The sequence below is a fragment of the Solenopsis invicta genome, chromosome 4 (genome assembly GCF_016802725.1).
Source record: "Solenopsis invicta isolate M01_SB chromosome 4, UNIL_Sinv_3.0, whole genome shotgun sequence".
In the NCBI taxonomy this organism is placed as follows: Eukaryota; Metazoa; Arthropoda; class Insecta; order Hymenoptera; family Formicidae; genus Solenopsis; species Solenopsis invicta.
This window is the reverse complement of record NC_052667.1, coordinates 850,220-864,565: the sequence shown is the minus strand read 5'-3', so window position 1 is coordinate 864,565 and position 14,346 is coordinate 850,220. Positions and strand designations below refer to the sequence as shown.

The following is a 14,346-nucleotide window of genomic DNA, read 5'->3' as shown; positions in this document are numbered from 1 at the left end:
ACAAAACTGTGAATTCCGAGCATTCGTGCCATCACTTCGTTTCTTGCAGGAGTTGAGCCAGACTCTGGGTGACGACAAGAGCATATCAGAACATTTGAAGCTTCCGATACAACGTATAAACGACTACCAGCTCCTGCTAAAGGTATGTAAAATAACGCTTTCGTTGCATTGCAAGGTTTTAATAGGAATCTATTTTATAATCTTATTAGGCGAGTGCGCACTTACGATGACAGAGACACATCATTGACTTGCAAGTTCGAAAAACGTCTCCAAAGAAATTCAGTTTTCAAAAGTGAGATAAAAATGTGTAGTATACTCGACACTTTTCTTCAGCTCACGAAATCAGTGTGACGAGACAATATCAGACAACTGAATACACAGATACAGCACGACCTATATTTCCACTCGAATTTTATTGCACCAGACGGAAATAGCGCGGCGCTAAAGCGCTTTCCTCCACTTTGCCTTGAAATCGTGTCTCCTCGACACACATAATTATCACAGCCATTCATTTGAAATATATATTACAGATTAAACAAGGCTCAAACTGTCCATCATTTAAAATTAGATAAAATTTTAAAAAATTCGATTTTTCGAGTTTCTATTAACTTTTTAAAAATAGGAAATTATTTTAATAGATATTTTACTTGTATTTAAATTCTACTGTACTAAGTATAGAGAAGTTTTAGAGCTAATCAATTGCATATCAAGAATTTCAAGTATTTAGACAGTGTTTGCCGCGATATTCGTCTAAGCCAAGTAGATTAATTTTATAAGCAAGTGGGCCAGTTGCCCGGGAAAATGAACATCAAGGTAGCAACTTTTACATTAAAGTATGAACATGAATCTGCAGTTAATAGTTTTTGGCCTATATATTGTTTGTTGATAGCATTACTGCAGACCGCCGCCACTCTAACGATTATGCGTATTTTAAAATAAGCGTAGTAAACATTGGCCAGAAGTTCGAAATAAATCTGTACTTAATTATTATTTCGTAGACATCAACACGCTAAATTTAGAACAAGTGAAAATAACCGTACGATTTTCTAAGAAATCCTTTCTATTTTTACAATTAAAATTTTTATTAATTGTTTCAAACTTTGATAAAAAAAAATTATTCTCTTAACACTAGATACTACTGAAAATACGTGTTCAAAAAACATTATCAAATTTGTCGAAAATTATATTTTTTGATAAATCTAGACTTCCTATATAAAAACAACGCTATAGAACATTCTGCGTTTGTACGAATGTGTGGGCGTCGAACGGATTTAGCAAGCTAAAAGCGCGCGTCCGTCTACATAGTAGATTACCCATCGAGTCATGATTTAGCTCTATGGAAAAACTCCGTGCAAACACAAAACAGGTGCAAGCGTGGAAAATTGCGACGATAATAATTGTATCGAAGTATACGATACAAGTTAATTCGGTTCAAGGATGACAGTCGCGACGTAGCGCAAGTTTCGTGCGATCGTAGGCGGACCAAGGCAAATCTCATTTCAATTTATTCCATCACAAAACTATCAATTTGTAGCGCAGAAAAAATCAACGAGTACATTGTTTATGCATATTGTTTTGTAGGAGCTGGTGAAGTATTCGACCCGATTAGGCGAAAACTGCGACGACTTACAAAAGGCGCTAGAGTTGATGCTAGGAATTCCCCATAGGGCGACCGATAATAAATTCATAAGTAATATCGAAGGGTACAAAGGAAACATTCACAAACTTGGTAGATTACTCACTCATGTAAGTATATGCACGTTAAAAGATAATAAGTAAATTAGAAGATATGGGAGAATTGGAAATAAACGAGAAATATTAAATTTGTTCCTACGAAAATTTGATATCTAGTCATTTTTCATTCAAATAAAGCTTGACAATCAGCAATTATAAAATATTAAAACTTTGGATTTTTAAATAACAATTACATTACATGTTTTCAGGAATGGTACACGGTTATAGACAAGGAAGGAAAAAGCAAAGAAAGATACTTGTTTCTGTTCAAAGCACGAATTCTCATTTGTAAAGTTAGACGGATATCGGAGGATAGATCAGTTTTCATTTTAAAAGACATTATTCGAGTAAGTGAGATATGAGATGACGTTGTAGTATTTACGATTGAAGCGTATAAAATAATAAATTCGATTATCTCGCTTTAGTTACCAGAAGTAGAAGTGAAGGATCATCTCGACAATATACGATCCTTTGAACTACATAATCCAGCTGCATCCAATTACCCCATCACTTTAGTAGCTCACAAAGATCCTGTGAAAGCTTGTTGGCTCAAGGAAATCCGTCAGTACGCCAGTGATTTGGTTGCTCTCGCCGAGCATGCAGCGGACGATCTTCAAGTAACCGAAGAAGTACCAGAAGGCAAGGAAGAGCTCAAGAGTGACGAAAAGTCGGCACCGGTGAAAATCGAACCACCACAAGCGAATCTAGAATTGCCTAAAGTTCAAAGTAACTCTACAAAAGAAGAAGCAAAGGCGAATTCAGGTTTATCAAAACCAGATACGATTAAAGACTCTACGAAAGTTGCGGAGAAGAGGAAGGATTCCGCAGGTACGATCGACACATCGGAAGTAAAGAAGACTAAGATTGAAGAAGCGCAAGCAGACATGTCCCGAAGATATTCAGCGAGTCGATACAGCGCTTCTTCGAAAGTCGTAGAAGGTAAGAGCTCGTTGGTGAAATCGTAGGATGCTCGTATCGGTAAAATTATCGTAATTCGATGTCGCATGCGGGAGTTCATTAAAGCTGGCGATGTAAATCGATGTTGCGCCGAATGTATGTCGTAGTTGCAACGCTTGTTATATCACGTTTAATTGTCAAATTGAAGAATGATGAGAATGATTCATGAAAGATTTTCTCTTCGGTTTATCTCTTTCGATGGAATGCCGGTAACTATCTTTTAACTCGAGTATGGTATCCAGAAACAAAAGCGATTTCAAGCTTCCTAATTCGAATCGTGGACATGCTATGTGTCAAGTAGTAAGGTAGTTTCCAACTATAATACCTCTGTAGAGTCGTATTCATCGATATCGAGCAGTCGTAATGGCGTGTCCTCGTACATGGAATCGGCGGCGGCGTCCGCCATTGAGACGAGAATGTCTTCTGCGTCGCAAGGGATGGGTCGGATGTCCACGGAAACCACAACTTCTTACGAGACTGCGATCGCCGGTGGTATGGCCATGGATTCAAACGTCGAAAACAGAACTACCAAAATCGCCATTGACACCGATGTTAGCAAACCCGTGTTTATCAAGACGATAGAAGGATCCAGTGTAGAACGTAAGTATGCGACGTCAAAGCTTTGAACAATTACGATTATATTATTGTTAATTGATAATCCAGGCCATACAAAAATAGCATTACACTGCTAGGAATAATACGTACATTTCTCCCTTCTATTACACAAGACATAAGATACATTTTTACTGTTTTAGCGAAGCGACCAAAAAAGGCATTGATACACGCCATAGGTAAAGTGACACGTACTTTGCTTAGTTTATCAGCGTTCACTATTCTCTACGTTTCTTTGATGTATCTTTTCGTGTTCTTCTTATAGTGAATAGAGCAAACTGCTTTTAGATATTACATTGCTGGTTAAACATGCTTCACCGCTAAACCGTGTAGATGTTCGCTACACACAATATCTACACTAAACATTTCACTACACTGACACGTTACTCTGACACCAATATCATCTTCACTCTTACAGATATTTGCACTGACATATCACACTATATTGCTTCTTCAGTGGTCTCTCATAGATAGTAAAGTGATTAAGGCACTTGTAGAAATATATATAAATCAATACAAATATATTGTATATCATATTCTTAACAAAGTATCTTATAACATACAAATTTTTTGTCAGATCAAATATAACCATAATATCTTTCAAGATTTTACATGTTAAAGTTTGTTCTCTGATGCACATTCATATCTTCATGAATCACGATGTCAAAAGCAATGTTATGTGTCAATCACACTCAATGTACATGCACATGTATATGTCAGATCATACCAAGCACATTTAATAACTACTACGTTAAATTCATTCTGAAATTATTTTTACATTTATCCCTATTTCGTTGCTGAAAGTAATGACGTTAAAGTACGATGCTGTTTGTTTTGAATATTTTAGATACAGGACAATTGTATTGGAATTGACGGACTCGCTTCTCACCATTCTCATTTCCTTTGGAATTACGATGCATCGTTACTTTACGCTAATTTGAGTTGTCTTTTATAGCCGGAGAAGTTGCCACTTTCGAGTGCACGATGTTAACCAGCGACCCGACCACCAGGTTGCAATGGTTAAAGGATAACAAACCGATGGAAGACAAGTTGGCTGATCGCGTCACTACCACATTAAGCGACAACATATGCAAGCTCGAGATCCAGAATGTTCATGAATCAGATGCTGGCATATACATTGCACGTGCTCTGAATGTAAATGGCGAAGCGACGTGCACTGCTCAACTGATTGTTCAAAAATGTAAGTTATAACGTTGATATTATACATAATTTTAAACAACAAATAATACTATTTTTCTATTGCTGTAAAATATCGTAGTGAGTCCAGAAGAGAAGAAAGCGAGAGCAGAAGCAAATGCTCCAATATTTTTGGTGCGCTTGAAGGATACCGAACTTCTCGAAAATACCTATCTACGTTTTATGATTAAAGTCAAAGGAGAGCCTAATCCGGAAATAAAGTTGTAAGTTTTCAATTTCCTCTAATATAATAACATTTTCTATCATTTCTTACAAATATCTATTGTCTAAGAAAATAATGCATTAATGCATTTTTTCTTAGCTTCAAAGACAGCATCTTGATTGACGCGAAGCACGAACGCGTGAAAATTATTCGAGACAACGCCGAGAAGGGATTTTACGAATTAGTAATCGCTGACGTTCAGAAGCAAGACGCTGGAAAATATTCGTGCACAGCTATGAATCGTTACGGCGAAGCTACGTGCGAGGCGATGGTGACGGTGACAGATGAGAAGCCACTTTTCCAGGGGCTTCCCGAAGGACTTCTCGAGCTTGGAACCGAGCCGCGTTTCATTTGGACTCGCGACGGACAGACGTTCGATCCTGAGGAGAGATTTAAGGTTCTCTTCAAGGATAATGAGGATACTTTGGCACTGGTGTTCCAGCATGTGAAACCCGAAGACGCCGGTCTTTACACGTGCGTAGCGCAGACCAGCACAGGTAAAGATTGCATTCTATTAATTTATTATATTAATACTGTCGCGCTTTCAGATATTATAATATTAATTCGTTAATTTATGAAATTTCTCATAGGTAACATTAGCTGCAGCGCGGAGTTGACAGTGCAAGGCGCCGTGAATCAATTGTTGAAGGATCCGGAAAAGCCGAAACTTCAAACGGAATCGAAGCAAACTGAGGTGAGCGCTGGTGGTTCCGCAATGTTAGATCTGCAAGTGAAGGGTTATCCCAAGCCAGACATCAAATGGACCAAGGATGGTCAGGAGATCATAGCTGGTGGGAGAATCAAGTACCTCTGGGAAGATGAAGAATCTTTGTCGTTGGTAATTAAACAGGTTACCGCTAAAGACGCCGGCGTTTACACTATCAAGGCAAAGAATGAACTCGGAGAAGACAGTACGCAGATCGAGCTAATCGTCAAGTCTGCGCCAAAGATCACGAAGAAGCAATCTGATATGATGATTCTCATCGAGGAGACAGGCACGATGACCGTGCAAGTGGAGGCTACCCCGGCGCCAGAAGTGAACTGGTACAAAGATAGTCAGCTGATTGAAGAGAGCGATCGTATCAAGATCATCAAGGAAAATAGCGACACATATAAGCTTGTGATCAAGAATACCAAAGTGACTGATGCTGGTTCATATTCAATTGTCGCGAAAAATGACGTCAATCAAACGACTGATATTTGGAAAGTCGGTATCAAATGTCCGCCGAAGATCAAAAAACGACTAGGCGAACCACGAGTAATCAACGAAGGTGATACATTGAATCTCTTGATCGAAGTAGAATCTAATGAAGAACCGACAATCAACTGGTACAAAGACGAACAACTTTTGGCCGCGAGCGATCGTGTGAAGATGACGAAAAACGGAAATAATCATATACTTACAGTTAGCGGTGCAACGGTAGAAGATGCGGCGCTTTACAAGGCTGAGGTGGTGAACAAACATGGAACGATTTCGGACGAAACGAGAGTCAGGGTATGCAATCTGTAATTTAAAAATACATTTTCAAATAATCTTTAATATTTTACGCAATTAAAATTTATTTGGAATTTATTAAAAAATTTTCTCTCTTTTATTATTGTTTTCTTAATATTCCTTCGATATTATCGCAGGTTCGCGGTATACCGAGATTCAAGACAAAACTGTGCGACATCAGTGCAAACGAGGGCGAATTGAATGTCGAATTCGTGGTCGAGGTCGAGGGCTTCCCGAAACCGAGTGTGCATTGGTTTCTGGGCGACGTTGAAATTACAGAGAAGCGCACAGAATACACTCGCGTGGAAGAAGGCGACAATTACAAGCTTGTTATCAAGGAGGTGAAGACCGAGCTCAAAGGCCATTACACTTGCAAAGTGCAGAACGAATATGGCGAGAACTCGAGCAGTTCCGACTTGACAGTGAACACTCGACCGAAGATTTTGAAGAAATTGGCGGATCAGAGATTGAAAGAGGGTGAAACGCTAAAGTTAACGTTTGAAGTGTCTGGCACGCCGGATCCGGAAGTCAAGTGGTACAAGGACGGCGACGAGGTATCAGCAGACGCCAGGATCAAAATCACCAGGGACAGTCAACGCAACGAGAGCTACGATTTAACAGTGACGTTGCTGAAGGGTAGTGACGGCGGTTTGTACGAGGTGCGGGCAGAAAACGAGCTGGGTTATGTTTCCAGCAAAAGCAAAGTCATCGTAATGAGTAAGTTTTAGCGCCTTTTCAACTTCTTTCTTAACTTTGGAACTCGAATTTGTTGAACGCAAGCCTAAGAAATCTGGCTATAAGATTTTCGTATTAAAAATTGTCAAATTTGAGATAACAATAACGAAATGATATTAAAGTGATATCAAAATAATTGTTCAATTCAAAAATGGTCAATTTGCGTTTTTTTGAAAATTGTATCATAATTTGTAGAATAATAATATTTCTTATGAAATGAAAGGTCATTTGATATTACAATCGAGTTCTAGAGTTAAACGCGGGTATAATTTCGGCAAAATTAAGAAAATCATATAACGAAGGCTGATATCGTAATATTTGCTGGAACGGCGGTCAGCAATAAACAACGTACATTTCTAATTTTTGAAAAATCGCAGCGGTAAAAGTCGTCATGTTTCGACAACGTTCAGTAAGTACTAAATGTATAAATAAAGCCGTACAGTTCCCTCTTCATTTTAATTTCCCAATGTGACATCTTGAAAATTTCTTAGACGGCCTTCAATGACGAGGTTTAATCGATAGAATTTTTTTCTCATAGTTCCTGTAGTAGTTGTATAAAAGATCTGTGTGTCGAAAGAATTCTCCTGATTTCCTTAAACGAAAGGGAGGAACACCTTTTTCGACGTATCATATGGATTATTGACGTTGACGCAAAATGTGTTCTCTGTTTTTTCTTTCCGTATTATTAGTTTAATCGTAGATTATCATACAATTAATTTTGTGTTGCTCCGAAACTTTTTCAATGTTTTTTCTAATTCTTTTGAATTCCAAGTGTCATAACACGTTGACATATCGCGTCTTGAAACACGTTACAACAAAGACTCGAAAGAATGTACTTCCGTAGCTGAGACGGAAGATGAGAGGGTCGAAAAGGTAGAGCTTCCAAAAATGAAAGCCGAGGAGGTGAAAGTGGAAGAAACGCAGACGAAGAAAATGGTGGAGAAACAATTGTCGCAGGAAGAGACTCTGCGCGCTGAAGAGTCGGGATCAGAAGGTAATCATGCGCGCTAACTTGACTAGCTAAATTAAAATGCGTAAGAGTGAGAAACGCAGAGTTTTGATTTTGATGCATTTGAAACGCAAGGACGCAAGGACGCAACGACGCTTTGACTGTTACAAGAATATCTGCGACGTCGCACGCTTCGATAAGGATTTTATTACACCGCTGGGAGAAATATTTTTATTCTAGAACCGAAACATCTTCTAAATAATATTAATATTACGGAGCACTGCATGCTAGAGTCGGATTGCGTTTTTTGCAATATCTGATACATTGTTTGAATTTCTAAAATCTCGTTTAATTTTTTTTTTACACATATTTTCACTGACTAGATATCTCAAAGTTGATAATTAAAAACAGATGTCATTTTGTCAATCGTTTTTTAAACGTTTGTTTAAAAGCTCAATGGCATTTTTTAGAAAATTAAATCAATTCGTGTGGTTCGCATTACATTTTATAATTTATCACGCAAAAATACGCACGCACGCTATGTAACTTAGCAATATCGAGATAATATCTGTTTATTTGGCCGTAGAAACAATATTTGATAAATTTAGGTCGCGTCAAACTGGAGAAACAAAACATCCAAGTAATTCAAGGGGACAATGAAACAATCACGATTTCTGTGGCCTCTACGACATCACACGAAGCTATACTTACAGGTAATCTGACGCATTATCATACACTCGAATATTCAATCGACATAAAAGTTTAAAAGACATTTTTCTTCAGGATCTTATAGTCGTTTAAACGTTTATATTGTTTGGATATTTAACTAACAATCACATAAACAAACGGGAAACACGAAACCGTAATGCGTCTCTGAAAACTGAACGTGCTCAGACTTAAAGATCGTTTTGCTTCAAAATTTTCATCACCGTCTACTTTTAACGTAGTCGAACGTTATATTTTTTATCCGTTACATTTTAACATACAATACATCGCGTGATTTGAGCAATAAGAGTGCAATTTATGGAAACAGCTCTATGATGATCGCAACTCTCTAGTAACAATACGAATAGATCATTTCAATAAAGATATAAATGGCATAATTGTACGCGGGACAAATGCTGATAGTCGAAGGTATTAGATCAGGCCATTCGCAGGTCCTGGCGAAAGTCATACAATCAGCAAGATGACAGCAACCAAGATCGAGTGTCGGGAATTTGGTGTTGAATCGGGACCCCACGTTGAGGAAGTTGCTTCTTACGCTTACACCGTGCAAGAAGAGAAGCCTCAGAAGGGCGTGCTAATCGAGGAATTTTCAGAAACTGAGGAGAAGAAATCAAATTTGGGTGTCAATCGAGGCGTCACGATTGTTTCCGTTTCCGATGATGAATCGACTTTGAAGGCACTATCGCGAGACGTCAGCTCAGAAGACGTACAGTTGACCGAACAACTACCAGAGGATCAGAAAACGACCAACGGCATTCTCGATGAGCTCTCCTTCAATGAGACGCCAGAAAAGGAGAAAACTTTGGAAGATATTAAGTTCCATAGAATCTCCAGGATAACAGAGACCATTGCCGAGGAGAAATCTTTGGAAGAACCATTAACGGCGACATTATCGAATCAAACTTTGCAACGAGAAAGTTTGGATGTAAAGACAATAAACTTGCCCAGTCAAAGCTCTACAATTAACGACACAAGTCCCGTGAAAAAGATCGCGGAGAAAACTCTTGATCGACCAAGCTCAGCTATCGAATTATCGAAAGAAACTGCGAAGCTCGAGAAGACGGATACTTCGACATTGTCAAGCGAAACATTATCGAGACAGAGTTCTCAGAAGGCACAGCTCGATGATAACGACAACGAGGAAATCGATGACGAGATGAGGGATCTTTTAGCTCGTGTTAAACGACAACGTAGTGTATTAGACGAAATCCTCGATAAAGAATCGGGCAGAGAATCAGGTATGACCGCGAGATTCCATTAGTAGCTTTAGCTAATTCTAATTTCTCCGCACAATACGTTGAAACATATTATTATACTATAAACACTTGTACTATAAACAGACGACTCCATCTCGTTAATTCTCTCATATTTTCATTTCTCTTACATCTGACTCGTATTTCGTATTTCATTCGTATAACATTTGCATGTTTGCGTGTGGAAATATAAAATATTTATTAAGACTTTATTGATGGAAATTTGCTTGATAAGTAATTCTTAAAAATCCTATCTGCTCTTTCTCTCTCTCTCTCTCTCTCTTTTTCTTGATATTATATCTTGATAATATATTAATACATTGATGTATTTTATTTTAAATAAGATGAATGTTATTATTCACATTAATAAATGTATTATTTATGTTTCCATGCGCAATATTGACTATCTGTATCTTTCAAATTTCAATTTTGGTAGCATTACTCTTCTTGAAAGAAGAGTAACTTGAAAGTCTACTTGAAAGAAGTATTAAGGTAAGTTTGCGGCTTTTTCTAAAATAAGATAGTCAATTTTATAATCTTCACTGCAGTTTTCTGAGCACCTATTTAACCAAGAGCTTCTAGGTAAGTATACTCAGAACGCGTACAATATTTAATTTTATAGATATAATACAGTACAAATGATGAAGGAACACACACATAGATATAGCAATAAATTGCATTTATAGACTTATATCTATATATAATGTAACGTTTTTAAAAAGAAAATGTGACATTATTATCTTTGTTTACATGTACGTGTATCTATAAATTTAAAAAATATAATTATTTATTATTGATACCAATATTTTTAATAAAATTCTCGCTATCAATTTGAAAGAATAATTTACTTCAATCATATAAAATTTATTAAACATTTGAAAATCGAAATTAATTGATACAATCCGTTAAATAATTTAAATTATAGCACGTATAATTATCTTAATAAATTAAAATGTATCATGTAATAGCGTTCTCTCAAAAAAGAACTTATTGAATAACAAAATGTTCTTTGGTTGATTATACCCTGGTATCTAACATCAATACTGATAAAAGAAAAGGTTTGTTTAAACAAGGCTTTCAATAAAATCAACTTTTTGATATATAATAGCTTATTATTTTCATCTCATTCCTCGCAGCTCCGCCTCACGTTGTGAGCACAGATCTCACCGATAGAACAATCTTCGAAACACAGACCACAAAGTTCGACGTAACGGCCACTGGTTTACCGAGACCAGATGTAAAGTGGCTCAAAGACGGTAAGGTTCTTCGATCCGGCGAACGAGTGAGGATCACAACTTCAGGAGAATCATACGAGATGGAACTCAGTAAGGCTACCCTCGAGGACGAGGGTCTCTACATGTGCGTCCTGACAAATAAATTGGGAGAGGAAATCGTAGAAGGCTATTTAACTGTCGGAACCGTCGACGAACTCCGAAAACCGAGATTTACCGAACCTCTCAACGACGTCGACGTCGCCCTCGGGACTGACGGCGAATTAAAAGCTGTCTTCACAGCTGATCCGGTCCCGGATATTAGATGGTATACACAATATTAATAGTACATGTTGTAGATTCTAAAAGATTTTTAGTAAAAGTAGCATTTTGTTCAAATAAGAAGATATTTAAAATACGTGGAAATATAAAAATACAGCAGAAAATAATGAGAATGCCTTTTTTCATTGCTTCAATCTATTCTAAGTTAAAAAATATATTTATGCATGATTAGATATACATTATTTAAATTAAAACATTATTTTATATGCAAATTTTTTTTTTTTCAGGTATTACAAAGGCCACGAAATTCCGTCTGATGATTCTAGAATTAAGGGGACTATTAGTAATGGACCGGCAGCGGATAAATTAACAGAAAGTAAAGTTACATTAAAAATACCAAAGTGCACCAAAGAAGATACTGGAGAATATACTTTAAAATTGTTGAATAAGTGGGGTGAAGCCGAGAGTAGCGTAAGCAGTATAGAATAACAAAAAAAAAAACCGAAAAATTATTTAAAAAATTATTTAATAATTTATATTTATTTTTGCTTATTCAGGCATTCTTAAGTCTTCTATTGAAACCGGAAATTGACAGCTTTAGAGACCATTCCGAATCGGTTGACGAGCGAGTTGAATGGCAAGCTATTATTAAAGGAAATCCGAAACCTGAAATTAAATGGATGAAGGACGGCACAGAATTGCAAAAGGACGAACGGTATGACATGGAAGAAGATAAGAGAAATTGCAAATACAAACTCATCATTAAAAAGCTCAGTTTAGAAGATGAAGGCAACTACACCGTTGTAGCAAAGAATTATTTGGGTGAAGCAAGTGCTCAAGCTACTCTCACGCCTCACAGTAAGTAAATTCTTGATAGAACATAACAACGTGGAAAGCGAAGAAACACTTTTTAAATATTTCCAGTTGAATGGATTAAAGGAGTTTAAACTAAAAAGCACATTTGCATTCTCCACAGCTGAAGCTCCAACTTTCCTGAAAGAATTGTCAAAGATGCAATGCAGCGATCGCGAGGACGTCGAATTGAAGATTCGCACGACTGGTATTCCGAGATCGAGCGTAGAATGGTTAAAGAACGGTGAGGTCATCAAGGAAGACGAAAGATATCAGGTGATGACTCACATGGACAACATAGTGGACAGTAGTCTCTCCATCAAAACCTTCTCTGCGAAAGATGTCGGCATAATAACTTGTAAAGCGAGCAATGTTGCTGGAAGCGCGGAAACCAGCTGCGATCTATCCATGACGTTAACCGCGCCTTCTTTCGGTAAAGCGTTACCAAGATCGGAGGATGTTGATGAGGGCGAGCCTTTGGAATTGAAGGCTAAAGTGGATGGCAGCCCAATACCCAGCATCGCCTGGTTCAAGGATGGCGAGAAGATCACGCCGGATGATCATGTGAAAATCAGTACTTTGCCAGACGGTACTACAAAGCTCACAATCGATAAGGTGAAACCTACCGATTGTGGCGCCTATAAGCTTGTAGTTACGAACCCCAGCGGCGAAAATTCTTCGCTCTGCGCCGTCGCTGTCACGCGTAAGTAAATTTTATATTTTCTTTACAAATTCCCGAAATGATTACTATTTTAATATAAGACAATCTGCGCTCCTTACAGCCGAACGAAGGAGACCGTCGTTCACGAAGCCATTGAAAGATACAAAGGCTGTGGTTGGGCAACCGTTGAAACTAGAAGCTCAAATTTTAGCGTTTCCGAATCCTCAAGTGCAGTGGTTCAAAGATGGAATACCGTTGAGACATACGAAGGAAATGTATTTCATGAACGAACCAAATGGTCTTATTGGATTGAAGATGGATTACGTGCGCCCGGAGGACGCAGGGAACTATTCAGTGATTGTATCCAACGCGCTTGGTGAGATCACGGGTACAGCTAAGGTAGAAGTGGAAGAAAGAGAGAAAAGACCAGAATTTGTCACAAGTCTTCAACCACAAACTGTCGTCGAGGGTTTCCCGGTGAAGATGGAAGTGAAAATTATGGGAAAACCAACACCTGAACTCAAATGGCTGCGAAATGATGAAGAAGTATGATAATATTGTATTTTTAATAGAATTTTATTATAATATTTTCTCAATATTTAAATTAGTTACTTCTCAATAAAATAATATCTACAATCAAATATACTTTTAGATTGTTCCAGACAATAAGCATGTGAAGATCGTTAGTCAACCAGATGGTAGTCAAGCTTTGATTCTTGACAAGGCAACGCCAGAAGATATCGGTGAGTACCAAGTAGTGGCTGGCAATACAGAAGGCACTGCATCGTGCAAAGCCAAGCTAGACGTTGCTGACAAGGTGAGACCAGACACACCAGAAGAAAAGCCAACATTCATTAGCCCCATGCGCAGCGTATCTGTCGAAGAAGGCCAACCATTGACTTTAGATGTGTCATTCGTTGGCAATCCAATTCCCAACGTGAGTTGGACGAAAGATGGTGAGCCGATCGAACCGTCGGAACATGTTACAATGAGTTGCGATGGGAAGAAGGTCGGTCTGCAAATCGATTCGTGCAAGCCTAAAGACGCGGGCGTCTATGGCTGCCAACTGAGCAATCCACTGGGCGAAGACACTACCAGCGCAAACGCTATCGTCCGCAAGGTCTATCAATCGCCGACCTTCACGCAGAAGTTTACGGATCTACAGCAGCTACCTACGTACGATGCCAAGTTTCCAGTTCGCGTCACTGGTATCCCACAACCAGAGATCACCTGGTACTTTAATGATAAACCGATTCTAAAAGACAGCGACAAGTACAAGATAAAGCACGACGGTGACGCTTACTGTTTGTATGTGAAAGACTGTGCATATGATGATTCGGGGCGGTACAGATGTAAGGCAGTTAACAAAGGCGGTGAAGCGGAATGCGCGGCGAATCTGGCTGTAGTAGATAAAATGTAAGATTTTACAAACAAAAAAAAAAAAAATTTCCAAACTATT

At 38.1% G+C, this 14,346-nt stretch overlaps 1 protein-coding gene across 14 annotated transcripts in view; it reads left to right on the top strand.

The window, feature by feature from the left end:
* LOC105195785 (obscurin) overlaps window positions 1–14,346 on the top strand; it is a 41,417-nt gene that overhangs the window by 20,568 nt on the left and 6,503 nt on the right. For 10 of the 14 annotated variants that reach the window (XM_026135878.2, XM_039448655.1, XM_039448654.1 and 7 more), the window contains 20 exons: window positions 50–142; window positions 1,582–1,746; window positions 1,944–2,081; window positions 2,160–2,673; window positions 3,025–3,291; window positions 3,447–3,482; window positions 4,259–4,504; window positions 4,583–4,724; window positions 4,823–5,220; window positions 5,314–6,218; window positions 6,356–6,935; window positions 7,798–7,947; window positions 8,511–8,615; window positions 9,060–9,866; window positions 11,018–11,420; window positions 11,662–11,845; window positions 11,932–12,232; window positions 12,351–12,929; window positions 13,009–13,433; window positions 13,540–14,303. In XM_026135878.2, the coding sequence (XP_025991663.1) occupies window positions 50–142; window positions 1,582–1,746; window positions 1,944–2,081; window positions 2,160–2,673; window positions 3,025–3,291; window positions 3,447–3,482; window positions 4,259–4,504; window positions 4,583–4,724; window positions 4,823–5,220; window positions 5,314–6,218; window positions 6,356–6,935; window positions 7,798–7,947; window positions 8,511–8,615; window positions 9,060–9,866; window positions 11,018–11,420; window positions 11,662–11,845; window positions 11,932–12,232; window positions 12,351–12,929; window positions 13,009–13,433; window positions 13,540–14,303 (7,202 nt within the window). The remainder of the gene's footprint in view (window positions 1–49; window positions 143–1,581; window positions 1,747–1,943; window positions 2,082–2,159; window positions 2,674–3,024; window positions 3,292–3,446; window positions 3,483–4,258; window positions 4,505–4,582; window positions 4,725–4,822; window positions 5,221–5,313; window positions 6,219–6,355; window positions 6,936–7,797; window positions 7,948–8,510; window positions 8,616–9,059; window positions 9,867–11,017; window positions 11,421–11,661; window positions 11,846–11,931; window positions 12,233–12,350; window positions 12,930–13,008; window positions 13,434–13,539; window positions 14,304–14,346) is intronic. The other 4 variants (XM_011161389.3, XM_039448658.1, XM_011161390.3 and 1 more) reach the window with 4 other exon arrangements.